The sequence below is a fragment of the Strix uralensis genome, chromosome 21 (assembly GCF_047716275.1).
Source record: "Strix uralensis isolate ZFMK-TIS-50842 chromosome 21, bStrUra1, whole genome shotgun sequence".
Classification (NCBI taxonomy): domain Eukaryota; kingdom Metazoa; phylum Chordata; class Aves; order Strigiformes; family Strigidae; genus Strix; species Strix uralensis.
This window is the reverse complement of record NC_133992.1, coordinates 10,773,633-10,801,141: the sequence shown is the minus strand read 5'-3', so window position 1 is coordinate 10,801,141 and position 27,509 is coordinate 10,773,633. Positions and strand designations below refer to the sequence as shown.

The following is a 27,509-nucleotide window of genomic DNA, read 5'->3' as shown; positions in this document are numbered from 1 at the left end:
ACGTGCAAAAGATGGTGCAACAAAGGTTTCATTTTCTAAAGTGTATTTGTTTCAAGCAAGTTCAAATGTGGATCTACAGGTTCTGTTTAAAGTTTTCTTCTTCGTAACAAACCCCACCATTTCTATTCTTCACGTATTCCGTACAAGCTTTATTGTATTAAATATAATCAAAGCAAGGAGTAGGGTCAATGACTGGTCATGATTGTTTTCGGTAATTATTGCACAGCTAATTGGCTATTAACATCATTGCCCTGTTAACATGCATCCTGCAGGAGGAAGTAGCTCTTGAAGGCAGTGAAGGCACTAAACTTGCTCCATTTTAAAAAAAAAAAACCCAAAACAAGAAAAAAACCTGTTATCAGACATCCACGTCTGCCATGGCTCTCTGCAGGGGATCCACCGCCCAGTAGTCGTCATCCCAGCCCAGGAACCAGCCGGAGAAGGTGGGCGGCTCAAAGCCCTGCTTGACCACCGTCACCGGGGTTCTCCTGTCGCGGCTGGCCGGGTCCGTCTCGATGTACCGTTTAGCTGAAAACATACAGGTAGGAGGAGATAAGAGTCTTGGGGAGCAAAATGGCTGCTAAAGATACAATTGCAGATTGTTCATTTAAAGAAAAAAACAGAAGTTTTCACTCCGGTTTTATCTACACCTGGTAGAAGACTGGCAGTTGTTTATAGAGAACTGATGTGAGGGTTTGTCACATTAAAGGGTAAATTTGGCAGAAAATAAACCCCCATGCATTCCAGTTTATCCTCAGAGGGGGTGGGGGCCCTACGTTTAGATTCTGAGTGATACCCAGTTTGTCACCATTATCTGGTGTAAGATTTTCCTGCTTTGCTTTTAAATGTGTACATCAACAAAAATTCAGGGTAGCCTTTGGGATGGAGGTGTGTTTTGGTATTACAGGGAGATTGTAAGGACTAAAGTTCACACAAAGAACAGCATGTTGTCAGAATATGACAGACTGTTGGCCCAGGGTGGCAAATACGCAGCTTATTAGTACCATGACTCCATCTCTGCCGTGATTCAGAGCCTGGCTGTGGAGCTGTCACTCCGCTCCCCCCTCCCTGCTATTTTGCAGACAGCATCATCCAGGGAACCGCCATGGGATAGATCCCTTGCACAGCAGTTGTGCTCCACCCTGGAAGCTTCTTCAATGTTACGCTTTTCCTTAATGTGTGAACAAGGCCGTGCCTTTAATACAGGTTTGATTTGTAAGTCACCTCCAGTAATTATTCCACAGGGTTGTAAAACGCTGTGAGACAGAGGCAGTGCTCCACGGCGGGGGCTGAGCACAGCGGGGGTGAACGCTGCACCTCTGTGCTCAGCTTGGGGATCCTCCTCTCCCCAGAGATGGGATCGCTCACTGAGCACAACGTCAAATTTTGCTGGGGTTAAGGTATGTAAATTGCCTTATGATCAGATAGCAGGAAAACAGGAAACAGTTAGTTCAGAGAGGAAAATGTGACATTACCAGATTTCAAAGCCTCAGTCTTTTCTTCTTCTTGGGCATCTTTCCCAATCCATACAAAGACCTAAAGATAAAAACCCATATGAATTATTTCAGCAACAATCAATCTCTTTATGAAAGAAAGGAGAATTGAGACACAGTCTCAGTGAACAGTGTGACAAGAACATCCTCGTGTTGGTGTGCCTGGATGGGTGACCTATGTGTCTAAAGCCATCGCCAGATAACAAGAAGCTTTCTGACTCCATTTTATCTACATAAACTCTAGATATACGAACAAATTATACACTAGCTTAACATCAGGAAAAATTAGTGGATGTTTTAACATTTTTACACAGAACATAAAAATTCATCTCTAAGTTGCTTTTTGGCTGATTTGTGCACAGTCTTATTGAAAAATAACAGAAAATGTGTCAGCATCTTGAACTACCGACTCCTAACAGCGGTTCACATCCCTCCAGCCGGGACAAGGGTGCTGCCCGCGAGATGTTTACAGGTGGGGCAGCCTGTATGACACCCAACAGCCCTTAAGCTGACAAAGGAGCAGCAGGACACCAACTCCTCTCACGTTCTGGGTGTAAGTTCTCCTCCATGTCACTAGAGAAGTGATTTGTTCTCAGGCCTGAAGACGAGAGGACTAGAATACAACAACTCCTCCCGCTGTTGTCATCGGGGTCTCAATCCAGAGCCAATTTGTGCATATTCTTTGCTCCTCTCTTCAGCGGGTAGATGTGACCTACCTGATCCCACGTGTCAAGGAGCATAACATCATCTGTAGCAAGGTCATCCTGAGTCAGATCTCCAGGAACTTCTTCAATCTGGAAAACATAAGGTTAGGATGAGCACAGACTTCAAACACCATTTTACCTTTATAGGAGAAACCCAGTTCAGAGGTTGCAGTTTCCCCTCTGGTTGGTGAGGTGTGTGAAGCTGGATGCTGGCACGGTGTGACACACAGCTCCAGCTCTGTCACAGATGGGCGCTCGGACCACAGAACACACAAGCAGCCTCCACCTAGAGAACTGTCTTTCACTCATGCCCAAGGCATGTAATGCTGCCTCTTTCTACTTGAAAGATTCACAAGCTAAAATCTGAGGGGTCTGAACGCTGATTGTTAACCAGGGGAGGACCAGTTTGCTGCTTCAGAAAGTTGCTGTGCTGACACCAGCGCAACAGAACTAGCTGCTGTCTGCAGAAAAACGGTGCCGATGTCCCCTTGCAGAGGCAGCACCGCCAAGGAAGAGGTGGTGTAACAGCCTGTGGCTGGCTCAGAGCAGACCGGGACTGAGTTTCTCCCAGCTCTGTCAGATGGATGTGGAACTACTTGACTTTCTTCGATACTCACAGTGAAGCGTCCACTCTTGTTGGAGCATGCAAAAAGACGAGGGGGGTGAGCATCCATCTTCTTGTCCTTCAGCCGGGGAGAAGTACGGTAAGGAGCTTTTCCACCCAAAGCTGCCCAGAAATTCTCTGGAAAAGAGAAAGAGACACTAATGCTTCAACTATTCCTGGCAACCGCAGTAGCAAGACGGTTTGGGGAGGACTTGAAGCACTCTTCTATGTCAGAAAGTCCCGAAGGGCTACAAACATGAGTGTGTGGTTAAACATAACGAAGATACTTTGGAGAAGCCCCTCTGTGCCTCTGCCCATATTTCCTTGTGCTACGAGAAAAAATATCCATGAAATAATCACTGAGAACGTGCAGCTACACAGAAACGTTCTCAGGCTCCGCTGTGCCTCCCTCACCTGGCTCTCTGCCCTCGGAGACCTGTACTGGGCGAGCTCCCAGTATCTTCAGCAGCTCCTGTGCGCCCGATCTCTCGGTATCGCTGGCTCCTTGGCCAACCCAGAGGAAAGCAGCAGAGGGGGTTTTCAGGACAAAGGCATCATTGGAGTTCAGCTGGCTGGCAGTAGGATCCAGCTGAAAAGAACGAACATTGCACGTGTCAGGTGTAGTTGTCCTCTACACAGAGCCCATTATTTCAAAATAAAAATCAGTACCTGTCATTGAATAAACTGAAAACAAGATACAAGCATGTAAGGTTATAAGGTATGTTGTGTATTTGCCCGTGTCCGAGCAATGAGTTAGACTTAATCATATGAGGAGAGTAAATAAACGTGTGCTTTGTGTGTAATCTACAGATACATACGGCCTAGGGCCAGAATGCCCAGATCTGTCATTCTGCCAGTCTTCATGGTTGTGACAAGAGGAAAATTTTTCACAAGGTGAACAATCAGCCACTGGAATAATCTCCCCAGGGAAGTGGTGGATTCCCCAGCACTGGACACTTTTAAGATTCAGCTGGGCAGGGTGCTGGCCCATCTTGTCTAGACCGTGCTTTTGTCAAGAAAGGTTGAACCAGATGATCCCTGCGGTCCCTTCCAACCTGGGATTCAATGATTCTGTGAGATTTAAGAACTTGCTGGGGAAACCACTGTAGGGCAGTGCCCCTGCTGCTGAGGCTGATCACCCATTACAGTAACTTCCTCTGTGTCAACAAGGACGTGCCATCCTGAAGCTAGAACCTTGGGGAGTCGCTGCAGACACAAACCAGTGCTCCTGCCTCCCCTGCAGCTGCTGACAAGGGTTTAGTCTCTCTTGTTGTTGCACCAGGGGTTTTTTGTGTGTGTTTGTTTTTTTCAAAGGAGTGGGGCTCTTAACCCATGTCCTGGCACAAGTTCTATTTGCATACAGAGTATTCAGCACCTTCTGTCTTCAGCACTTGTCACACAGGCTTAGAACAAGTCACAACGGCCAGATCCTAATGGTTTTCAACAGTTTGAAAAGTATCATAGTATGCAGTGTGCAGCACCTAGTGGGTACTTAAGGGAAAATGGCTTAAATGGATTCAAGGCGAGATTTATAAACGAATTACAACATAACAATTATCACTACTTATCCCCAGGAAAAGAGGAATCTTTCCATAGTTTGTAAAGTTTTCGAAGTGTGTTTCAGTTTACATCAGAAAGCTCAACTTGGCCCTCGTTGTGTTCAAAGGGCTGGCGTGCCCGTCGCAGCCTGTGTGGATAATGTGGAAGCTGACTCTCCACGTACCTCTACGGCTCTGGTAGCTCCCGAGGTGCTGGAGCGGACCTGGAACAGCCGCGTTGCAGCAGGGGCTGTCTGGCCTCCTTCCCTCGAGGTCCCGCCCTTGTAAACAATCAAGGGCTTTCCACCAAACATACTCATCAGGTGAGGTGGCTCTTTTCCTTGCACTACTCGTTTCTAGGGAAATAGAAACTTGCCATCAGTTTTAAGCTGTTGCTGAAGAGTAGCACAAGATACACTAGAAATGGTCTTTACAACCATCTTTCCAGCTGGGATACTCATGGGGCACCCAGCTGGTCACGGAGTGCAGCCATTGCCGCCCGCACAAAACCAGACCAGTTAAACTGAGCTCTCAGGATTGCCATTCCCTTTGAACTGGTGAGTGATCCACTGGCACAGAGGTAACAAGTAACAGCTGTAAAACCCCTCCTGTCTCATACAGGCCACTGGTAAAACCTCCTTGTGTAACAACTGGAGTGTTGGTTGGGCACACAACTGCTCCACAACATCTACACCGAGGCTGGAGGCTGTCACTACACCACTGGGTTTCTCCACTGCCAATTGGTATCACATAAAAAAATATATACATATAATTTATTCCCACAGAGTTGGGTTTTTTTGGTTGTTGGTTGGGTTTGGGTTTTTTTACCTGCACAGGGCTGCCTCCCAGCTCCTCATCCAGCTGTACTGTGAGGAACGCAGAGGTTGCAATTTCATCTTGAGTGGAGTCAGCACCCTGCCTGAAAGACAAGGCAACATTGGAGGTTTATTTTCAGCCCTTTCCCCCCACACACACCCCCCTTACAGAGATCAGGAAGAGGTAAGGAAAACATTTGTTACCAAACCTCTGCAGCACTTCATTCACCATGAAGATGAAATTCATTATCCTATACTGGAACACAGGGATTACATAGGGAGATAAGATGTTTTCTAGATAATAAGCACAGATTTTTTTGTCTCTTCATACTTATCTCCCATTATCTTTCTAGCAGCTAGTTTAAAAACATGCCTGTTGGTGCTGTTACCAGGATCTACACACGCAGCCCCTGCTCAGACTGCATCCACTCTGGCTGCAGTTAGACAGCTTCCCAGTGCCCTTTCTGCTGGCTGATGAGCAGGAAGACGAGCGCTGTGAGCTGCCTGCTGAAAAACTCCTCTCTAAGGGCACAGTCTGGGAACTGTAACAGTCACAAGCCACCAGTCAAGGCGGCAGAGTATCAAAAGTTTGTTACAGTGGTCTCGAACTCTGCAGAAAGAAATAGAGCTTGATCCAAAGAAGGGAGTAACTACTACTGGGGGGTGGAAAAAAGAAAAAGGAAAAAAAAATACTAGCACAGTAATTCCCCCTATTATCCCACTTCAGACAAAACATTTCAAATCTCTGGTATTGTTTTGTTTGCAAGGGAATGTTATTCAGGGTGAAATTTTATCCCCTAAGGATCCTCTGTAAGTGGGAGCCGACAGTGATCCATTTTCAAAGACATGGACTCTCAGCCCCACCCAGCCCCAGTGTTTCCTGACTCGCATCAGGAAAACTTTCTTACCAAGTGTAAATAATCTGTCCCTGTTTTCCAGCGTGCTGGTAATTGTATAGGATAATGTAGCTATCCCCACCGTAGAACTGTCCATATGTCGAAGGAGCCACCGGCACTTTCTCCGAGCCTTCTATTCTCCAAATCTAGAAAAGGAGAGGAGCAGAAACAGTCTGAGTTCAGCATGACAACAGAATAAGCAGACTCTCCTGGCAGAGCTGTTCCATTTTCTGCCCAAACCCAGGCTCCCAGCACTCGCAGTCCTGCAGCCCCGCCTGCTGGGGACCGTCGCCAGGAGCCTGGCACCGCGTCCACTGCCCACAGCCAGGCACGGCATCATCCTGCCACGAGCTCCCAAACCTTCACCAGAGTCACCAGAACCTCCAGAGAAAACGGAGCAAAAATTGATCCAAAACGGTAAATATCCTTGGTGCACCGCCCACACAGACACCCATTTTGTACCCGATGTGATCATTTCAGTTTCTCTCAGTTAGACGCTCAGGAATAAAGCTTTTAGGCTTTACTGGAGACTTTTGAAAAGTCTGATGTTGGCTACAATCTCTGTGGGCTTTTGGACAGTACTCGACCCTTTCAAGCCCACTCCACCACTGCTGCCATGCACCAGTGTGTGCGTGCATCCAGGTGCATGAGATTGGGGCTCAGACACTCACCATCACACATGTGATGGCAGCAGCTAGAAAAATGAGGAGGAGAAGGAATGAGGAAGAAGTCTGGGCCCACACTGCTGAGTTAAACATTGCCCCCAGGGAAATTCTGGGGTCCAAATTAACAGCTCATCTACACTGCTTAGCTGCAGGGCTCTCAAGACCCTGCTGATACTTCTGGTGTTAAAAATTCCCTCAGCATTCACAAACCTGCACTGTGGATGACTCTCAGGTCTCCATTGGTCTCGCTGCTCTTACAGGAAAGCCATCAAGTAGCAAAGAAAATTCTGGAACCCTTCCCAAAGGGGTTCTGACACTGCTCACCTGTTTCCTGCCAGAGCCATCGTCCTCCATGCCGTGCTGGGCAGCCATGGCCTTGGAGGTGTGCAGAGTGGCAGCGTCGAAAGGTACCTGATCGATCTTGGCAACGTGACCAGAAACATAAGCCTGGCCCAGGCCTTCTGTCTGGTCCTTGTCCCGCCAGTTCTTGAAGAATTGCTTAAACAAAGGTGTCTCGCCGCTCTCGGGGAGGACTTGGACCTGAAACAGATGAGCCAGCCCATCAGGAGCAGCCGTGCCCCTCACCCCACGCAGCTCCTGGCTGTGTGTGAGCCCTGGTTTCAGGCTGACAGAGCCCGGTACCAGAAACCACAGCAGTGAAATGCTCAGTGCCAGGATGCGGCATTGAGAGCAGTGTCAGCCCTCACCCATGCCACAATCAGCAATCAATAGCACCTCCAGCTAGTACCATACTGGGCAGGTCTTTTCCAAGAAAAAAAAGACACATCACAAACCATTTGTTTTCTGTCGCTTGTGACCACTAGTTCAAAGGGATCTGTTTCTTTCAAGCCAGTGTTACTCAATCTTTAAGCCTCTGTGTAACTACACCTGGAAGGTCTGTGCTATCACAACCAACAACATGGGTCTCAATATGCTACGGGATGCAGAGTCAGCCTCAGGTGAGTTCCAAGGAAGGCTGAAGGGATACCAAGCCTTTAGAATCATCTCCCTAAGAACAAGAAGGGCAGGTTTATCTACACCTTCTCTTTATTGCTCTTTGGAGAGAGATCATGGGAAAGGTAAAAAAGTACCTGAGAGGAAGAAATGTTAAACACTAGTCATGCTGGGGTAAATGCTATTTTAAGGATAATGTTAACCCAGGAGCAACACTGCAATATCTCCCTGTAGAAGAGCAGATCATCCAAAACAGGAGCTACTTGAAAGACTGCTAGTGACACATGAGCCGTGCTCTGGAGCCAGCGGTCTGGGGGGCAGAAAAGTAACCCCAGTGGTGTTACTGGGGTGTTGGCCACAGGTGGGCTGCACGTCCTTACCTGGGTGTGTTTTGGATAACCCATCTTATCAATGAACTCCGAAGCTGTTTTCAGTGCTGCCTTCTTCTCTTCAGAGTTGGCACTCTTGCCTTTAAGGAAAATAGAGAGAAAAGAGGTCAACTTTCAAAACATTCTGCATACCCAGAGGAGAAACTGTTCCAGGTACTTCTACCTTTTGCAACAGCAGAAGGGCCCGGCCTTCCAGCTAGATGATACCAAACAGCAAACGACAATTGTTTGATCTCTTTTATGCCTTTCTGTGATGGCTGAGAGAACACAACTGCCTTTCTTCTTAGGATATTAATTTAATTTTTTCTGCCCGGTTGCCAGGACCCTCCCTTTAATTCTCTACACTAAAGGCCCTGTACCTCAGCACCAGACATTTCAGGTGAGAGTGCTTTTCTAATGCTACCCAAACCACCATGTGTACACTCCCCCACCCAGCTCGAAAGAAACAGGATTGTTAACTGGATGCAGATCCTACACACGCATCAGCAGCTTCACCCACGTCCCTGCGGTACCTTTCCAAACAAAGATCTTCCCATCTGTGCCATGGTCCAGAATGAAGCAGTCGTCTGTTCTCAGGGCTGCCTGGGAGAAGGGGTTCTCATCTGCCACCAGGGAGACTGCCATGTTCCCAGCCCCATTGGAGACCTGTGAGAACACAGCATGGAGGTCAGATAAGGCACCGTCTGTTCCCCTCCAGCTTCATGGCGACACTCCAAAACTCAGGGAGTGGAAGGGAAATAAATTTGAATGCATTGGCTGCTTCAGGCACTATTGTTTTTCAAACAGGATACCTTTGACACAGCAACAGTATGACAAAAGCATTAACACTTATTCTGAAGATTTCAAGTACTTCTAGCAAAGCAGATACTGCTGGGAGCGAAGATTGATCCAAAACAGTAAATATCCTTGGTGCACAAGCAGCCAAGAGATATCTTGTAAAGCAAACCAGCTGCACTCAAGAACTGGAGGGGACAGTCTTGGTAACTGTGAACAGGCCTCCCTGTATCGATAGTCTGGGTTTAATAGTGTGAGTTCCTGTACTTACTAATGGATGAAGGTCCACATTACAAACCATCCTGGCAGATATTCACCACATCATTACCAGAGACTGCTGTAGAGAAGATTCCTCCCCAAGAGTCTTGGACATTCTTCTACACTTACACTAGCTGACAGCAAATGTCACCTTCCAAATCACTGCTTCATCATGTTCACTGGATGTAGGAAGGGGTAGATCCTGGTTCTCAGGCTCACTATTTCTAGTTCTTCCCTGTCATCTTCCTAACACAGTGCCTGATAACACAAAGGAAAACTCTCTTCCCCATTCATTTCACACTCCATCTTTCCCTCAAAAATTCCTAGAAAGTCCCAGCTGTCTCACTACAGTCAGCAGTGGTGATAAAGACAATAGAAAGCCTGTGGGTAGGCAGTGTAAGCAACCAAAGTTCATACATAAAAATTCATATAAAGCTAATGGCAGAGGGAGGCAGAAGTAGGACTCAGAGCAGCTCAGCTCCTCTCTGCTATTCCAGCTCCATCTAATTGCACAAAGACTGCTTCATCCTCCACAAGGTTATGTGTCAGGTTTCTCCCTACCTTATAGAGCTTAGCCAGCTTTCTATTGGCTGTATCAGTTTTGGTCTCATCAGAAGCTCCTGGTGGCAAACTGGGCTTTGGTCCCAGGACCTGGGAGAGAGAAAAAAAACATTACCAGCCAATCCAAGAGAACCTCTGTTCCCCAGATGCTGAAGGCACAAGAGCAAGTAGAAGAAACCTCTAGATCAACAACAGTGAAAATATACTCTGATGTCCCAGCGATGCAGAGGACCAAGTCTGCATTAAATTGAGAGTTTTATACCACAAACACTTCATATATAAAACACACGCTACTCCCACATACCGCCCTTCCCACTCCAGCACAGAGGAACGGACAAAGTGAATAACCTGAAGCATTTCCTCCCGCTCAGATCCTTCCTCCGAAACATAGACCTTGGCGCGACCGTTCCGCTCGTTGTCCCGAATCCCCTTGGCCAGCACAGTGGCCTTGAGCCGTTCTTGGCGGTTGCTGTTGGAGCCACACCACTGAAAGATGTTCTGGGGGAAAAAGAAAGATCGTGCAGCTGTCAGAGCATAAGAAGCCCCTCTCTGGATGAGATAGCAGTATGCCTGGGACGGAAAGATATTAAAAGACTGGCTAAACAGTGTTTCAGAATGCTCAACACTTGAGATAGCTTCAACAGAGTGGGGAAAAAAATCCTGAAGTGAAGTAACCAGACATCTCCTGCCCCCATGAGTCTGCTACTTACTGTCTTTTACTTACACTGCCAAGGTCAAGGATGAAACAGTCCCCTGTGTTGAAGCTCTCCCAGGTCACAGGCACCTCTGTCGCTCGGACTACTCGCCTGCCTTTGACCTGCAGAAGCCTCTGCAGAGTTACTTCATTGGGAACCACATGTCGGAAGCCAGAAGCTACGCCACCAGCCTGAGGGAAAACAGAGGAACAATTCACACTTGTGCTGTTGCTTCAGAAAAAATTAAAATCCTACTGATTTGCTATCAGTGAGCAGTTTCTGCCTCTCACAGAAAAGAAGGTCAGCAGCAGCTTGCAGAGAGAGCGAGTTTGCCCAGGCTGGACTTCTGCAGAGTGTATGGCTATCGATACGCCCCAGCAACCCATCCCCATAGCATCTAAGGGATGCTGATACAATACCGTCGGAGATCTCCAAATGTGAGGAAGACCACAGTAAGTTGAGGTATTTAGGATTTAATAGGACTAGTGGGGTGAAGAGTGTATTTCCACGTGTATTATATGTCCTGCCTACCAGAAATTATCCCAACCTCAAGATTCACCTTCTCAGCTGAAAAAGAGACACTTGGAATTACTAATCAATGTAAGCAACAGGACTCATGCCAGTTATCCTCAAAAAAAAGCATAACCAAATTCAAATTAATGAAAATAACAACAAATGAGTGGTGAATAAACAAAATAAAAACACTAGGAAAGTCTTAGACATAAGGAAATGTAGCACTTTGCAAGCATTTGACTGGATATCACTCTCGTTGTGCCAGTGGATTCCTAACAAACATAACTGTGCTTGACTGTATGTTTTCACTTCTTCTATTCCACTCCACTGCAATGACATGGAAGAGTAACTCCCACTACTGTTCGTCTACTTTACCAAAACATTACATATGCTAAGGAGGTGGGTTATGCACAGAAAAAGAGTGGGAAGGTCAAACTCTGTTATGTAAGTGGGGACACATTAAATCTACTGGGTAGGCGTTTCCCATTAACTCAGACTGCTGTTTCTTAAACTCGTTCCAGACATCTTGGGACTGTTCTTCCCTCTGCTTCTCAAAGAAAAACAAAACCTCGATTCCTAAAATTTCCTGGGGCTTTGCTTGTGTATTAGTAATTCAGCCAAAGCTCTCCCACTGGGATCTGCTGTTCTCCACCCTGTCAGTTCCAACCCATTGAAAACATCTGGCTGAAAATGGTTTTTAAGCAACTGGAAAAAGGGCAATTCTCATTCTTCTGAGAATTGGGCAGTGGGCAGGATGCCATTTCTTGCAAACCTGATTCAGCCTGGCAGTATAAAAAGACCCAGGCATCACCCACCTTGTACTTGATGCCAGATTTGAAATACCCCAGGAAAGTCGAGGACTCATGGCCTTGCACTTCGCGATGCTGAACAGCCTTCCCTTGAAGGTAGTCATCCAGCTGGACAGTGAATATGGCAGCTGCCCCACGCTCATCTTGAGAGCTTTCATCTCCTGAGAAATTAAAAGGCAACAGTTTGGAGGGAATGCAGGGCTTCTGACTCTACATTTAACTGTGCAGAAACACCAGGGAGAAAGCAGATTACTGGGAAGTTTAGCTTCCAGGAAGGTCTGCAGAATAGCTATTTCCAGACTTTTCTAATAATGACCCCCAACAGCGGTATAAACTGTATTTTTTTCTGGCAGGCTTACAATACCATCGTAACTGCTGCAGCCCCACTGCTTCACAGCTGTCTCTTTGACAGGTGTCATTCACTTTGCTTTTGCCATTTCACCCCGTCCTGGAAGAAAACTTGCTATGGAGCAAACACACAGACAGATGAATCTGCAGGAAGACATTATCAGGCTTTATGAAGGCTGCAGATAGTAGTGGAGCACCATGTCCACAGCAGTTTGCCTCTCTGGAGCTCTCTGGTGTGGAAAACCTATTGACAGATGGCAGATACGACAAGCCACCACGCAAGTATCTCACACAGCTTTAACTATGATGTTGTCAAAGGCTCTCAGGTTTGCAGGATGTGGAGAAAGCCTTGCCATGGCACTCGGTGACACTTACTGCAGAAAGCCAGTTAGGAGATCTGAACTTCAGGGAGAAAAATACCACTGATTGAGTCAGGAGGATAACAAGCGACCTCCAGCCTTCCAAATAGAACAGATTTCAGTCACTCTTTTCATCTGACACCTTATCTTCTCCATGAGCTTCCAGAGAACAGAACTTATTCGGTCCTCTTGATCAGGAAAAAGCAATTTCTAGGTGCAGAGATTGCTGTACTCACTATTGAAAAAACATTTCAAATATTTAAGGTGAGTAGCACTATATGCACCCAAAATTGCATTCTCACCGTACTGCCAGTTCTGCTTTTTATTTTCTTGGGTGACACTGGACAAGGCTGGTGTAGTGAGAGGAACAGAGTTCACTCTGGGCTCCCAGTTCAGCAGGGGCACTCCCAGCACTTACCCAACCAGAAATGCAAGTCGTACTGGAGGTTCCCACTCCGCTGTTTGATGGTGTTCAGCACCACATAGGAATCTCCTGTGAAGAAGTCTCCATACAGGTTTTTTGGCACTGGTACCAAATCAAATTTCTCGATCCTCCAAATCTGAAGGCCAGGTTCCTTCCCAGCCTTCGCAAACTCAGCGTGTTCCACCATGCTGACAGGCTAGGGGCGAGACAGAGAATGTTGTTCAATATGCACAGTACAAGGAAGCGCATGTTTAAATTATATTGCTTCTGATCTCGTAACAAGAGATCAGACAACAAGGGAAAAGTTTCCTTTTTTCTCTTGCATTGAACTTTGAAGAAAATAAAAAAAAGGGAGGGATCCCTCTCAATTGATCACTGTTACTGTCACTTCCAATCAACTCTACTGCCTTACTCCTGACTTACTCTTTCCTAGACTCTCTTTTCTGTTTGTCTACCTCTCTTGATTTTACTTTACATATTTTCTTTACTAATTTACAGCTTTTCAATACGGCACGTAAGTGAAAGACTAATTCCCTTGCTGACTGCTCTTTTCTATAAACGCTGCATGACATTCCAGACTGTATGAAATAAACCCCTTTTAACTATACATGTTGTACAACTTGCACAAACATTATTTACCGTTTTCCTAAAACCTATGTGATCTTACTCAGCTCTTTCTGTAAAGTGTTGTGAATATCATCAAAGAGTTAGATAATTAACAGGTTTCTTATATCTCTTCTGTTCTGACGTGCTACTTCAGTACTTCTGTGCAACTGCTCCCTTATAAGAATTACACCAATATACACAACATCCTGTCCTAAGGACACTGCAATTTTGGTTTATGTTTTGTCATACTTATGCAATGTACTAACAATATGAAATCCATCCTTTTAAGAAACATAATGAACACTTTTCCATAACTATATTATAATAAGAATTCAGTTTGGTAATACTGAAAGGAAATAAAACATTTCTGTTGTATTGGCAAAGGAAGCTTGTCCGTATATTACAGCATGCCTTTGAGTGGTATCAGATAACAGGGGAGAAAAAATTAAAATGTTATATCAGAAGCATCCAGTATTTTGACAAAGAAGATAGTTCACAGTAGCTCATGGACAAAAGTACAATATGCTCAGCTTTCAAGGCAGAAATAAAGAATGTTACAAACTAGAAAGCAAAATAGCAAGTTAGGTACCAAAGTGATTCCTAAGCTGAAATCAGATATCAAAGATGGAAAACAAAGAACTTTATCATCATGATTCCAGTCAGCCTGACTTCGTTTCTCCCAAATTCCCACTATAAAAATCAGACAAACTCCTTATGAAGAGTTAAAAGAGAGTGTGACTCTTATAAGTAATTGAAAAACAGAAGTTTTTCAATGTCTAATTGTGATGTTAATCACTTACCACAGCTGAAAGCACAACAGCTGCTGTAACAACATATCCAAGCCCTGCAACAGACATGGAGCTAACACAGTTCAGCTTCAGAGCCATTGTGCAAAAAATGGTGAAAAAAATATAATTGAAGTCCTGTTTGCCCATTTCTAACAGAAAATGGGCTTCTCCAGTCTTCCACAAAAGCTGTAGGGAGTCCCAGCTCCCTCCTCCTCTTGCTGCTAGTGAAAATGAACTGCAGAAGCCAATCTTTTATCGGGAACAAACACACCCACTCCCTCCGCAATATAGGGGCGTAACATGTTTGTGCAAACAGTCCTCTTGGAAGTCTCAGAGACTCCTTCAACCATTTACAGACACTTAATCCCAGCAGGCCATAACTCAAGACAATATGCTATCCATTACAGCCAACCGTTCAATTACGTTCAAACAAGCCAAATACCTAGTCATAAGGCCAGTAAGAGAAGAAGAAATTAAGAGACATCGGCAACAGAGGCAACATTTTCTCAGCTGAAAACTGCAAATAAATGGAAAGTTGATGAGACGCAGAGGAACAGAAAGGCTGTTCCAGATGGCAAGGGCTGCAGAGAAAGAGATTTTGGAAATGAGACGAACAGAGAAGCACTGAAAGGATATAGCTGAATAACCTGAGGACAGAGGGAATGTGCCCTCATCTCTCTGAACTTGACAGAGGAGCAAGACGCAGAATTCAGCATGTGCTTTGTGTGTCTTGCACCTGAATGCAATCTCCACAGTGGCTGTTCTCAGAGTAATACGCTCTGGAGGGGTGTGAGATGGACCAATACATATCAGCTCATGCGTTAGCAAAAGGGCAGTAGTAGTCTGGTAGGTGACAGAACAAGTGCTAATTCAGTAATTTCCCAACCAAATATTACTGAGGGTGTAGCAAGACCCCGTGACAGGAATGTTAACAGCCATCAAACCTATCCACAGTTCAATGGAGTTACAACATGCTGACGGTAGCACCCCAATGATCCACCACCAGCAAAGAGTTTGTTCTTCCAATCGTCTCACGCTTCAAAAAGCCAATCTACCACATTTTCCAGGTGTTGGCAGTAAATGAACTGTGCAGGATGCTTCCTATGGGGGCACCCCAGCACAGAGCAGCCTTGCGCTCTCACCAGAGGGTGCAACGGCTCCTGGAGTGTCTGTGACGCAGCATCTGCCATCGCTGCCCAGGGGACACGCAGAGACCTGCCTCAGCCGTGTTCTCTGGGATGTGGCTATGGACACCCATCTGGGAAGGCCAAACAAGATTCCTAGGAGGAACGTAACTAATGCCTACGTGTGGCTGTGCTGCTGGTTACTCCTTTCTCTTAATGCACCCAGGGATGAATTACTGACAGTCCGAGGTTCTCACTTACAGAACCTCACAAAGGATGCTTAAAAAAAGGGGCCAAATCCTCCACCCACAAAAGTCTACACAAAACTTCCATGAGGGAAAGACCAGACCCACTTCATCTGTGCTTTCTCTGCTCTTCATGAGAATATTTTCTTCCTCTCTCTCCCATTAGAACTCTCTGCTTCTGTCGTTCAAACTGATGCATTTTGGTTTGAAATGTCACCTTGGCAAACTCTGATTTACTTAATGTACCTTTGAAAATGTCACTGGAAATTCTCAAAATTAAATACGTAATAAAAACAATGTCTTAGTCTTGCTGGTATTTCTGATCTCTGTGAAGGAATTTCAGAGTGTCAGAGGTCTAAGACCCACCAAAAAAAAAAATGCTGGAACCCTGTCTCTATGGAAGCCAGCTGTGAAAGGCTTCTGCAGCTGCAGCATACCCAAACCAGGATGACCGGCTTGCATAACGTTAGAAAGAGATGGGTCCCTTCCAAATGGAAAAATACTTTGGACTTTTTATTAATAAATACCTGTATAGTGCCACACTTGTCCAGGCTTCACAGACTGAAGGTGTAAAGACCTAGGATAATTCTTGGTTAGCATCCCAGTTTAGGATATATCCTAATCTGCAGATACATGCTCATAATCATATATTTTATTTTGGAAAAACAATTTAATTGGTCTTCTAATTAACTTGACATTTTATAAGTTTTGCCCTCAGTCCAAGCCTGCACTGCCAATTAGTTGAAGAATGTAAATAAAGGCAAAAGAGGCAAAGAGGGCTACAATGAATAATTTTTACCAAAGAACACTATAATATACAATTTAATCTGAAGCGTGTCAGAAGGGAGTAAGTGTAATATACTCCAACAGCTGGTATGGTTTATCACTGCTGTCAGCAAATGTTGCATTGTTAAATCAAGCCACAGAAATCTGAACTCTGGATGTTTTATTGAGGGCATATGCCAGATGAGATTGCCAGGACTCTACCGAAAAGGATGTCCTGTTGAAGACATGGGAAAAAGGCAAATTTCAAGCTGATGTTAATAAAACTGTCCAGCTTAGTCACTGAAAGGGTGCTATGCAGAGCCAACATCTTATGCAAAGGAAAGTTATTTAAGGAAAAGAAGGAAAGGGCTTGGAATACAGGCTTTCGGTGCAGATGGATCATCTAAACGACACTTGGCTGCATAGTGATAAAAACAAGAACTTAAGAAAAGTCCAATGATTTGAGCAAACAGTGGAATCCAGATGTGCAGTTAACACAATCACGACAGGCCTAGCTGAGAGTGCCATGTAATGGAGACTGGCCTATAGAAACAGTTACTGGGACATACCCCCTGTTCACTGAACACAAAGCACCAGACTGAGTACGTGAGGGAAGCTGACACTGTGCAAACGTCTGCAGCTGGCTCACAGACCGATGGCAGAAATTAGATATTGCTTCTTCAAGAAAGTGTTAAATTATTTTCCTGAGGCTGGAAGCTGCTTGCTTCAGAGGAAAGGCCAGAAAAGTCCGGGAGACCACGCGGTCTCTCTGCTCAGCAAACGTGACATTCCTGCCCCACTGTGCATCCTCTCTGTTTGTGCTGGTGGAAGCCCTGGCAGCTGATGCTTCCACCACCTCTGAGACAGGACTCAGTAGTTTCCTCTCCTGGTATCCAATCCAAAACACCTTTCTTATTTCAACTCTGCAACTTGTAATAAACAGTTCTCTGCCTCCCTCCCTAAACATTTCCATTTATGCTCTTTACATTCATCTCTGTGGCTGTGCCTCCCACTCATCTGCCACAGAGTCACTCTACGCCCTCATAAATTGATGCCATCAGCACTTTTGCCATTTGTCTTTACTCTCCTCTGCATTTGTTTCTGCCAAGAAGGTGCCTAGTTCCACGTTGCTCAATGTGGCCCAGCACAACCACACTGAAAGGAAGGTCCTGTTCCCTTCAAGAAAAACCTGTGGTCACAGAGCCCAGAATCTCTTACTCTCATCACACTGCAAAGTCCATTACAGGGAATAATTAATGCCTAGTTCCTCCACATCAAATATACTGTCACATCTTCACACCTACCACCATCTAAAGCATCTAAGGTATCTTTCTACGAGGCAGTGTCATCCAGTACTGACAGGGGGAAAAAAATCTTTACTCTGTTAGTCTCCAGTCTGATCCTGACTCAACCTCAAACATTTAGAGCAGCTTTACCAAAGCTGAAGGAATGCACACACTCAACCAAGACATCCTCTGACTTCTGGTATTGCCAGAGTATTTCAGAGCGCAAAATGCAGAAGACAGTAATGATAATAGTTTAACAGGTTTTAAATTAATTATTAAAACAAGATTAAATACAATGGAATGGGTGTAAATATTTAGCAGCCAGTTCCTCCATATGTCACAGCAAATATTAGCTTACAGGGCTTTCCTCACAACACTGTACTCTTATGTTTCTAAGACCATAATGAGCCCAGATATGTTTAAGCCATTCAGTGACGCTTTTGGGTATCTTTTTCTGGATACTTATTGAAGATGGGCAATCAGAAAAGGTGGAAAATTACTGGTAAAAATAGTGGGTGAAAAAAGAAATAAACTCAGCTGTAAAGGGATCTATCTTACAAAGGAAAGAGACATTTTAAGTGAGTATTTATATGAAACAGAGAAATCCCGAAGTCTGATCACTACATTAACAGCACTCTCATTTAAAGAAACAGTGCTGGTGAGGGTGAAGGGGCTTATTTTCCTTTCTCTCACAATGCATCAGAGAGACAACTCTGTCCCCCTCACATGTGAAAAACCACTCTTCAACAGTTTACTCTCCTTGCAGCTTTTATTCAGTAACCGACTACTTAAAAGATAAAAATGAGCATAACATTTTTTTGGAGTTACAGTTAATTTGTGGCAATTCACACATGTATATACCCACAAATATACTAAGGACTTAACCTGCACGGGGCTGCTCAGGAAGGCTGGGCTGAATTAGATGAGACTGTGAAGTAAGTGGTGGTAGGCCAGATCACCATGTGGTTGTTCTCATTTACAGCCCCAGCTTCTAGTTCAGGATAGGTTCAGTTAATTTGTCTAAACTTGCTGCATAAACAAAGCCCACACAGGAAGGTCTGCAGCCAACATGATATTACACCACAGAGTATCTAAACCACCTGCTGCTTACTTCTGGAACAATTTCTGCATTTGTAGGTGGCAAAGGCCATATTTTTTATTTTAAAGGATAATACTTACAGAGTATGTCAAAATAACTTACAAATACAGACTGAATTTCTAAAATATGGGGAGAACAGTAAATATTAGTAGAGTCTGTATCCACATAACAATCACGCTGCAAAAATGCTTCTTGTGCACCAATCCTTCTTGTACCTTGGGGACAAACAGTTGCACTTCCACCAAGCTAATTCTCTCTTTCCCTCTATTTATTTGCCAAAAATCGCCTGGAGAATATGGACTGCTCCAAAGAAATAATAATATATTTCCTCAGGAAAAGAAAGACTCCCTTGTCTCACAGCATTCCAGACCTCCTATATCAAGTGCCAGAAGTATTAAATCCCCACTGTATTTCTGCTGCAACAACAGGAAAAACGTAAGTCACTGTGTTTTGCAAGCGGTGAAGCTGTATAATCCTACTAGTATGATCAATCCCAATGAAATCAACAGGTTGCACTCGTGACAGTAACACTCCCAGAGTATGAGCTGCATTCTCCACATCACTGTCCGAAATAATGACACTGAAGAGATCAAACGTACCACAAATGAAGTTATTTGCTTGCTTCAGGTTTAGTTATTTCTACATTTTGAAGAGAATCTATCTATACTTTCTGACTACCCACACAGCCTTTTCTCTCTGATCCTTTGCCGACCCATGAAAACTCTGATGAATTTACAAAGATTGTGAGAGTGAACACTACAGAATCATTCTAGTTCTGACAATAAAAACTCAAGACATGATGCCGCATAAAACAGAGAAAGGAAGACCGTTCAGCATAGTATTAACAGCTGATGACAGTGCATACTGAAAATTGAAATATTTGTCTATTCCTTATAGCCTCCTTGCCAAAACAGTATATATATTATGACAAACTCTTCAGTAAACCACTGAAAATAAATCTGGTGGGACTTCAGCATTGTTGCCAAGGTGATAGGCATTGAAAAATACCTAAAATGATAGATTAGATCAGTTTTCAGTCTCCAGCCAGCCCTGAATTCATATACACATAAACCTAAAAACAACCCCTTTCCTTCCATCCCTTGAAAAAGCTAGTAAACAAAGTTTATTTGAGACAAGAAAAAATTGGCATGGAAGAGCCTCCTCCCACCCTATGGTGACTCCATAAACTATTTCAGTTCTCTATATGAGGAGCAGCACAGTTAATGGTATTCCTAGCAGCTACATCTTAACAGACGCAGCCAGCCACAAATCCAAAAAATTCAAACTGGCATTGTCCCTTCAGCAGCTTCCCCCTTCATTTAAAACATGCATCTGATTCCAAGGAGAAGTCAGATAAACAGTCCCGGACACAAAGTACAGCATTATCTGTGCAACTGGCAAAGTAGGTTTGTGCATTCAGAAGTTAAAATTCCTACTAAACCACTTTAACAAATTAGAAGAACCAGATGATTTGACTATTGTTCATTTTTTCCAGCTGTTTGTTTGCATTATGAGTCATGTCAGCTCTATTCTGGTCTCTCTACCTTTTGAATATGATCCACTTAGTAAACACAGAGGGTTCAGCCCAATGCCCCACGCACCAAGGCTGAAAACTTCCACACAAAAGCCTGAGTTTCTTCTCAGTTGCAGTGATGTAAATCAGGAAGATTTTTACTTATAGGGGAGAAACTTTTGGAGAATATACAGGCCTCCCATCTGAAACACACCCAGAGAAAATCTGCTGATACAATCAACTGTTTAAAAGCCCTACCTTAAGAGCATAGGTGAGAGCTGAATCATGCACTTAAATATACACAGCCCAGATAAGTATGGATCAGTGGAAACCACTGACTACTTTCATCCAGTTGCAAGCAAAAATGAACCCTGAATTATACTCAAACGCAAATCATTGTTCAGTGCTGAAAACATGTCTTAAAGGGGTGCTTATGTAACCTGTAAAACATAATCCAGTACATTAAAACATGACTACGACCCCATATTACGTCCCATAGAGAGATCTGGTGGTGACAGCCAAAACACATTAATGGAGGCAGTGAAGACATGCCTGTGGTCAGCTGCAGGGAAATGACACAGATGTTCTCCCTCCAGTCACCAGGTCCTGACTGTGTACAGGGGAAATGATCTGCAACTTTATGAAAACTGTTCTTCCCCTGAGAACTAGCCAATACATTCCTCTGTAGTACAGAAGCCTGCTCAATCCGTTATCCATAACCCAAAGAAGAGTAGAGTAATATATTATTACTGGAGGAGAAGGGCTGGAAACCAGAGAGGTGGCCTAAAACAAGTCCAAAAGGGAAGCATGAAACATGGCCTTGCACTGCAAGTGTAGCATCAGACACAGGCACCTGGGTGAAAGGACTTACAATAAGCCACTGCTACACATACAGCAAGGATAAGAGAAGTACATGCAATATGAGGGTGAGTAAAAATCACGTAGATGAGATTCTGTCTTACACCACACTGATGCAGCACAGCACGTCCAAGTCCTACAGCAAGCCAGTCCACCACGGGGCCCAGCCTCGCTGTGCCGCAGCGGGAATCCGGGGTGACTCCTGCCTTCCAAATCAACTCCACGCTGAACTTATCTTTCCATCTCGAACACCTCCACATGAGAAGCAACCCAGAATTAACAGAAATTAGTTTACTTAATATACATTCAAATTCGAAGTGCTTCTTCTAGACCAGGGACAATGATCAGAACAGGAGGCACAGCTGAGAGTTACGGCTGCTGTAGGTTTTTGGTACCTGTGTTTACCTGCTGACAGGCAAAAGACTGATCTAGTGCTACGCTCAACAAGCTTCCTCCAGCCCTGCACCCAACACAAGGGCAGGCAGCTCTGGACTCAGAGGAGACAGGACCCCCCCATTTCACCAAAGTGGTTTTCTTCACAAATACCCACTTCTAAGTGAATCAACGTGGAGACGTAAAGTGGTATTAGATTCCCCTTTCCATTTTGCTGTCAGGTCTCCTAACATATGCAGGTGCGGTTGCTGCATTAATGACTCTGGCCTGAAGAGACAGACCTTCTCACGAAGGCTGTTTTCAGCCCCAAAACCAGCTGCCACCACAGCCTTGGCAGCAGGAGCGCCAGCCCCCAGCCCCCTGCACACAGCCGCAAGAGGGCAATGCTATAAACAGACATGCCCAAATACCCAAATTCCGCCTCATAGCAAAGTGTTTGCAGCTCTTCCTCTGGTGATTAACAGAGAGGGTTTATTTTACTTTTAACAGGATTCAGGCTTCAGTGTCGAGGAACCACAAGCATTCTCAAAGCAGACAGCCTGAAAGAAGAGAAAGTCCTAATGGTGATAGCTCTCAGCGCAGCAGCCTCCATCTATCCTGAAAGATCTTGGGATGATTCATTTCCTCCAGTGTTTTAAAGACACTGTTTTGAATTGTAGCTGTATTTTTACTGTGTGTGGAAACATTCGGTAAATAACATATGTTTAAACTTTGGTTTTGGATGGCATCCCACTGACTGACTAGCTCCTAATACAGACAAACAGTTGTTTCTCCCTCTCCCAATTGTGCTGGGACATCAGCTGACATCAGTTCCAGCTCTCCAGGTTCTCAGTGGGAGGTGAATGAGGGACAAAAAAGAAGAGAGGGAAGACCAAAAACTCAGCCTGTAGTCAGAAAAGAACGCTTTGAAACTGGTAAAAGGAGAAAAAAAAAAAAATCTTCAGAGTCCATACCATCTAACCGTTCTATTCAGTCACCATCACATCCCAAATTTTCATCAAAAAACATCAAAACCTTTCAACCTGGTTTGAACAGTGCAGTTACTCGCAAATCACAGTCCACCCCAAAGCGGGGGAAAACAAACAGACAAACTAAAATAAAGGTTATTCTCCAGAGGGAAGTGTGAACAGGCAGAAATCCCCAGAATACCAACCAAATCAACCACTCCAACGTCAGCTGCGTGTCATGACCCAGCATGGCTATTCCAGTCTGGCATTTTCAGGCTGCCAAGCACCGCAAAGCACCCCAGGAAAAACCTACTGGAGCTCTATTTAACTCCACTAATGTCAGAGCTCTGTTTAACCTCGCAAATGCATCATGAGTGGATAATCAGAGATAAAAACCCGGCGATCCTGCCAAGAGTCAAACGCTTACAGTTAAAGGCTGCTACTTCTTTTCCAAACTTCTCTGACCATGCTTTCCTTCCCTGAGCAGGTGTGAAATCCTGAAAGCTAACATGTTATGAACGCTGTCTGACCTGATTTCACCTGTGATGGGATTTAACAGTGACATACTATCAGGCAGCTCTCTTCCAGTGCCCCAGATACACACCCGGATCAGCAGGCTACGTACTCGGAGCGTCTCTGTACAGTGATGGACGTAACAGGACTTGTGCTGCCGCAAGAGAATTGTTCAGGGCTGTGATCAGGCAAGTACCAGCAGTGTAGCTGTATCTGGAGGGTATGAACATACCGGTACGTGTACAAAGTCACCTAGCAGTGTGCCAAGCAGCTAATAAGAGGCCTGATGAATCCACTCTGGCAATCCTTTTGCTAACAGGGAGCTGAAGACTGTAGGACATAGTGTAAATACTGGAAATTGGCCAACATCTGTGACTTCTTGGGAAGCAGAGATGAGGCAGAGGCATATATCCTCTGCAGTCCAGGCCTGCTGCATGTAACGTCTGTTCAGACACTCCTACCGCCAGTTCATTTACCTTTATTCTTCTTACTTAAAAGAAAGAAATCTGAATGCAACCTTCAATTCAGGAAATCACGACAGTGCTCAACTACCAAAAGTCACAAGGATAGACCTGAGAAAAACTGCCCATGGATTTCTCCATTCTCTTCCTCTGTCTAAACATCTGCTGTGAGCTGCCTCAGAGACAAGATACTGATGAACCAGTGCAGCGCCCGAGGACTCTGACTGCACTGCCTTTTCACACTACCATTGTTTTGTGGAGCCTCCTGCAGAAAAATACTTCACAAACTGACAAAACACAGTTTTAGGCTCAAGAGCTGTGCACTATCCCCACCTAGGGAGTTTGTGTCGGATATGGGAAAAAATAGTTCCAGCGTGGCTGGCTCACAGCTGAGAACTCCAGCAAATTTATTGCTTTTATGGGAAAAGAATTAATCATCCAGAGCATTTCTTTCCAACTCCCTTAGTCTTCTTAGTGTCTGAAGTGATTAATTAATGATTAAGAGACTGAAAAGATAAGGACTTGAACTAATGCTGTGAGAAGTAGAACAAATGACATGACAGAGGTACACAAAGAGGTAAGCGGCACAGAAGAAACTTGAGGTTTTCTTCTTAATGTAAAACCTCAGTGACCTCTGAAAGCCACTGCATGAGACACCTTTTGAGTCTTGACTTTAGAAGGATTCAAAAGACACTACAAGTGGACATAAATATAACAATATATACAATTTTCAGTTTAAATTTTTAAAAGGGCTACCAAATACCTGGCTGGAGAATCAGACAACCACTGATCAACAGAAATAACACGCAACTTGGAACTGACAAATTGCCCATATCAGAATTTTCTGCCTTTTCATGAAAAGCATTTGATAGCAGTCAGACAGAGACATATTCAGAACTTGATTATTCACACAGCGATTCCTAAGTGCTGTGAAAGCGAACAAAAATAAGAGCAGCTGCTTCTTCCTAGACAGTAGTTATTGTGCCCAAGCTACTTTACATCTGTGTTTAACCATGTTCTGCCTTACTGCAACCAATCTGCAACTTGATCACTTCAGCTCATATTCAAAAAAAAAAGACAAAAAAAACCCTGTTTCTTTTGGTGCCAGGATTCCAAAGCAAAACTGGGAAATGGTTGGTTGATGAAGCTGCATATTCCTTTCCAACACCCTCTTCAACATACATGCTACTCAGTAACAACACTAATGTCCGAGACCGGAATTAAAATGGAAAGCTTGTATTTGTAAAGTGAGTTAAAAGCAGATCTAAATCCTGAGTAATAGAATACATCACTGTGCTATTTTAAGAATAGTTTAGTTCCCATCAGGACTCTGTAAAACATCCAACCTACAAAAGTTATTTTATCTGAACTCAGGGTGGGGGGAAGCACTGGCTCAGTATGGGTCTTTGAAAACATCTAGCTGCTGCTTCTTGTCCCGTAGGAAGGCTCTTACCTTTTCTCCTCCACAGAAGCAGCACTTAGTGGCACTGCTGGCCACACTATGAACTCAGTTAAGTGGCTGAAGCACTCATAAAAGTATATAAAGTATCTCCAAAAACAGCCTTGTAATGGAACATGTCGGGCAGCCAGCCCTTCAGCCAGCGCTGGCAGCAATCCCCCTTGGTAACATTATCAGAACCATGAAGCTCGATTGCGGAACGCGATCTGACATCCCTGCTTCAGTTATGAAAGGAACAAATTCACAAGCGTGTTGGATTTGTGCCTGCAAAATCAAAGTTGAAACTAGCAGTAGCATTTTTGCTTTGTCACCCTTTATACATTCAGAAACGGCCAAAGATTGATGGCTGGTTCAATTACCCCAGTGTTTTCCCCATAGCATTGGAATTTCATCCAGGTGGAGAAGGCCTCCACTCTTCTGAGAGCAGGAGATATTCTCCTGGGGACGCTGCAGGTACTCAGCTCTCACTAAAATGAATTGTTATCTAAACACTTAGACAACCACTGCAAAATCCTGCCCTGTATTTAAACACTTAAGAAGTTCACCATTCACCTACGTCACCGATGAGGTGTAACTACAATTCCTGCCTTATCTTAGCGTTGAATTCTAGTGAAATCCACGGAGCTGGACTTCTCACCGCTCTGGCAAGTCAGCCCTGTGACGGGGCCGTTGATGGTACAGATAAACGAACGCCGACACCCAGGGTTGCGCAGCAGACAGCATCCTCGCTATCTGCTCTGAGGGGAACAGCGGAGTTCAATCCAGAGCCTGAACGCACACCCGTCCAGCGCGGGGCGGGCAGGGAGGCGGCTGCAATGCCAGCAGCAGCCATCCTGAAGAGCAGAGTTAAACAGGACTGACTTCTGCTTCTGCTAGTGGAATGGGTTAAACTTCCAGCTCTCACCACTCTGTAGTAGGGACTACGGAATAAACTCTCTCACAGACAAGATGAGAGAAACCAGTTGCAATAGCCAAGGTTGTGCGAGACCTACTCCTCAGTACTCAGGTTTCGCTTCATTTGCCTGGACAGATGTTATACAATATTCTGTAAAACAGTTTGAGAAACCTAAAGGATGAGAGATGTTTAAGGAGCCCCTACCCCCATTTGACTCCAGAGTAGGACACCCTAAGCTGAGCCATGCCATACCCCAGCAAAGGAAATTTTTTGTTGCTGATCAACTTGCATCATGCAGAAAGTTGGTAGTGGAAAACGGAAATTGTAATGATCAGTAAGAAAAATAAGAGACTTTAAGGGGAAACAATTCTAGTATCATCCTTGTTAGCAAAGTCGATTTTTAACATCCAAAAGCAAATAACATTCAAAGCAGTTTTATTCAAAGAGGATCTACTTACTAATGAGGCCTCCTTGAAACAAGTCATCCCCATAACTTTTTTTTTTTAAAACACTCTTCCTAGGAAACATTTTAAATACGTTTTAAGTGTCTACATTTTTCCAATTTCTATTCAAATAGAGCTTTCAAACATTCTTCCCCCAGGCAAAGAACAAAATAACCACACCCCACACCCCCCGCCCCCCCGTTCCCATCACGGAAAGGCCTGGCCCCGTTTTTACCGGGGACAGGCCGCCCCCCAAGCGAGGCGGGAGCGGAGGGGGCCCGGGCCCCGCCAGCCCCCAGCCCGGCACCGCACAGGTGCCCCCTCCGGCCCGGCCCCGCTGCCCTGAGGCGGTTTGGCCCTTCCTTCCTCGGGGGAAAGGCACCCCCCCACTCTCCGACCTCACCGGGCGGGTTAACGCACCGAGCCGAGCTCTCGGAAGGACGGTAACTGCTACACCTGAGGCACCGCAAAGTTTGTGGCGTTGCGCTGATGGAAGTCGCGGCCGCCCGGTCACGCAGCCCCGCCGCCCTCCTCGCTGATGCCGCAAGAAACGCACCGAGCCGGGACCCAGGCGCCCGCCTCCCTCCTGCGAGGGGCTGACAGCCTGGGCCGCCTCCTCCCTCCGTAACCCCCCCGCCCCGCTTCCCGGAGCCGCCCCGCGCCCCCTCTGCGAGGATCTCGCGGCTTTTCCCCTCAGCCCGAGCGTGCGGCAGCCGGAGGGGTCTTGGGGAGGAGCCTCCCCCCCTCACAGCCCCCTCAGCGCCCCGCGCCATGGCGGGGGCGGGCGGGCAGCCTACCTGGTGCTGGCGCTGGCGGGGCTGAGGCAGCTGCCGGCGGCGGGGCCGGGCGGGGCCGGGCCGGGCGGGGCAGCCCCGGGGGGGGCGGGACGCGGCGCGCCTCCGCCCCGCCGCCAGGGGGCGCGGCTGCCGGTAACGGCCGGTAACGGCTGACGGGGCCCGGCCCGCCTCTGCCAAAAACGACACCGGTGCGTGCCTCGGCCTGCCCCAGGCCCGCGGCCACCATTTTGTTACACGCGTGTTACCTCAGCCCCCCCCTCCCCGCACGGCCCGGTCTCCCCGGTCTCGGTGGTGTGCCAGCCGCCGCGGATCCCCCCCCGACTCCTCCAGCCTCCCCGCCAGAACCGGAGCGCAGGCCGGGGTGGCTGGAGGGAAAGGTTGTGCCTTCGCTCCCTTTCTCACACGCGGCGGGCAGCCCCGTCGGCACATCGCCGGGGTGACAAGGCGCACTGTCCCGGGGCCTGGACGGGAAACGGTCACCAGCAAATGTGGGGAGAGGTTGGTGCCCCCGCACCCCT

General features: G+C 45.8%; 1 protein-coding gene across 3 annotated transcripts; it reads right to left on the bottom strand.

Annotated features, from left to right (window-relative positions):
- Window positions 1-26: 26 nt before the first annotated feature.
- On the bottom strand, window positions 27-27,052 carry GSN (gelsolin). Of its 3 annotated transcripts, none has more exons than XM_074891338.1 (17): window positions 26,992-27,052; window positions 12,794-12,995; window positions 11,675-11,829; window positions 10,376-10,537; window positions 10,000-10,149; window positions 9,652-9,741; window positions 8,571-8,703; window positions 8,050-8,138; window positions 7,040-7,255; window positions 6,063-6,196; window positions 5,168-5,258; window positions 4,525-4,695; window positions 3,216-3,390; window positions 2,815-2,939; window positions 2,210-2,287; window positions 1,476-1,536; window positions 27-528 (listed from the first exon to the last, which is right to left on the bottom strand). In XM_074891338.1, exons 2-17 carry the CDS (start codon window positions 12,984-12,986, stop codon window positions 359-361), a joined length of 2,193 nt encoding a protein of 730 aa, XP_074747439.1. In that variant the 5' UTR covers window positions 12,987-12,995; window positions 26,992-27,052; the 3' UTR covers window positions 27-358. The 3 variants fall into 3 exon arrangements, with proteins under 3 accessions (XP_074747439.1, XP_074747440.1, XP_074747438.1); XM_074891339.1 differs by lacking the exon at window positions 26,992-27,052 and adding an exon at window positions 26,615-26,760; XM_074891337.1 differs by lacking the exon at window positions 26,992-27,052 and adding an exon at window positions 14,206-14,420.
- Window positions 27,053-27,509: the final 457 nt, after the last annotated feature.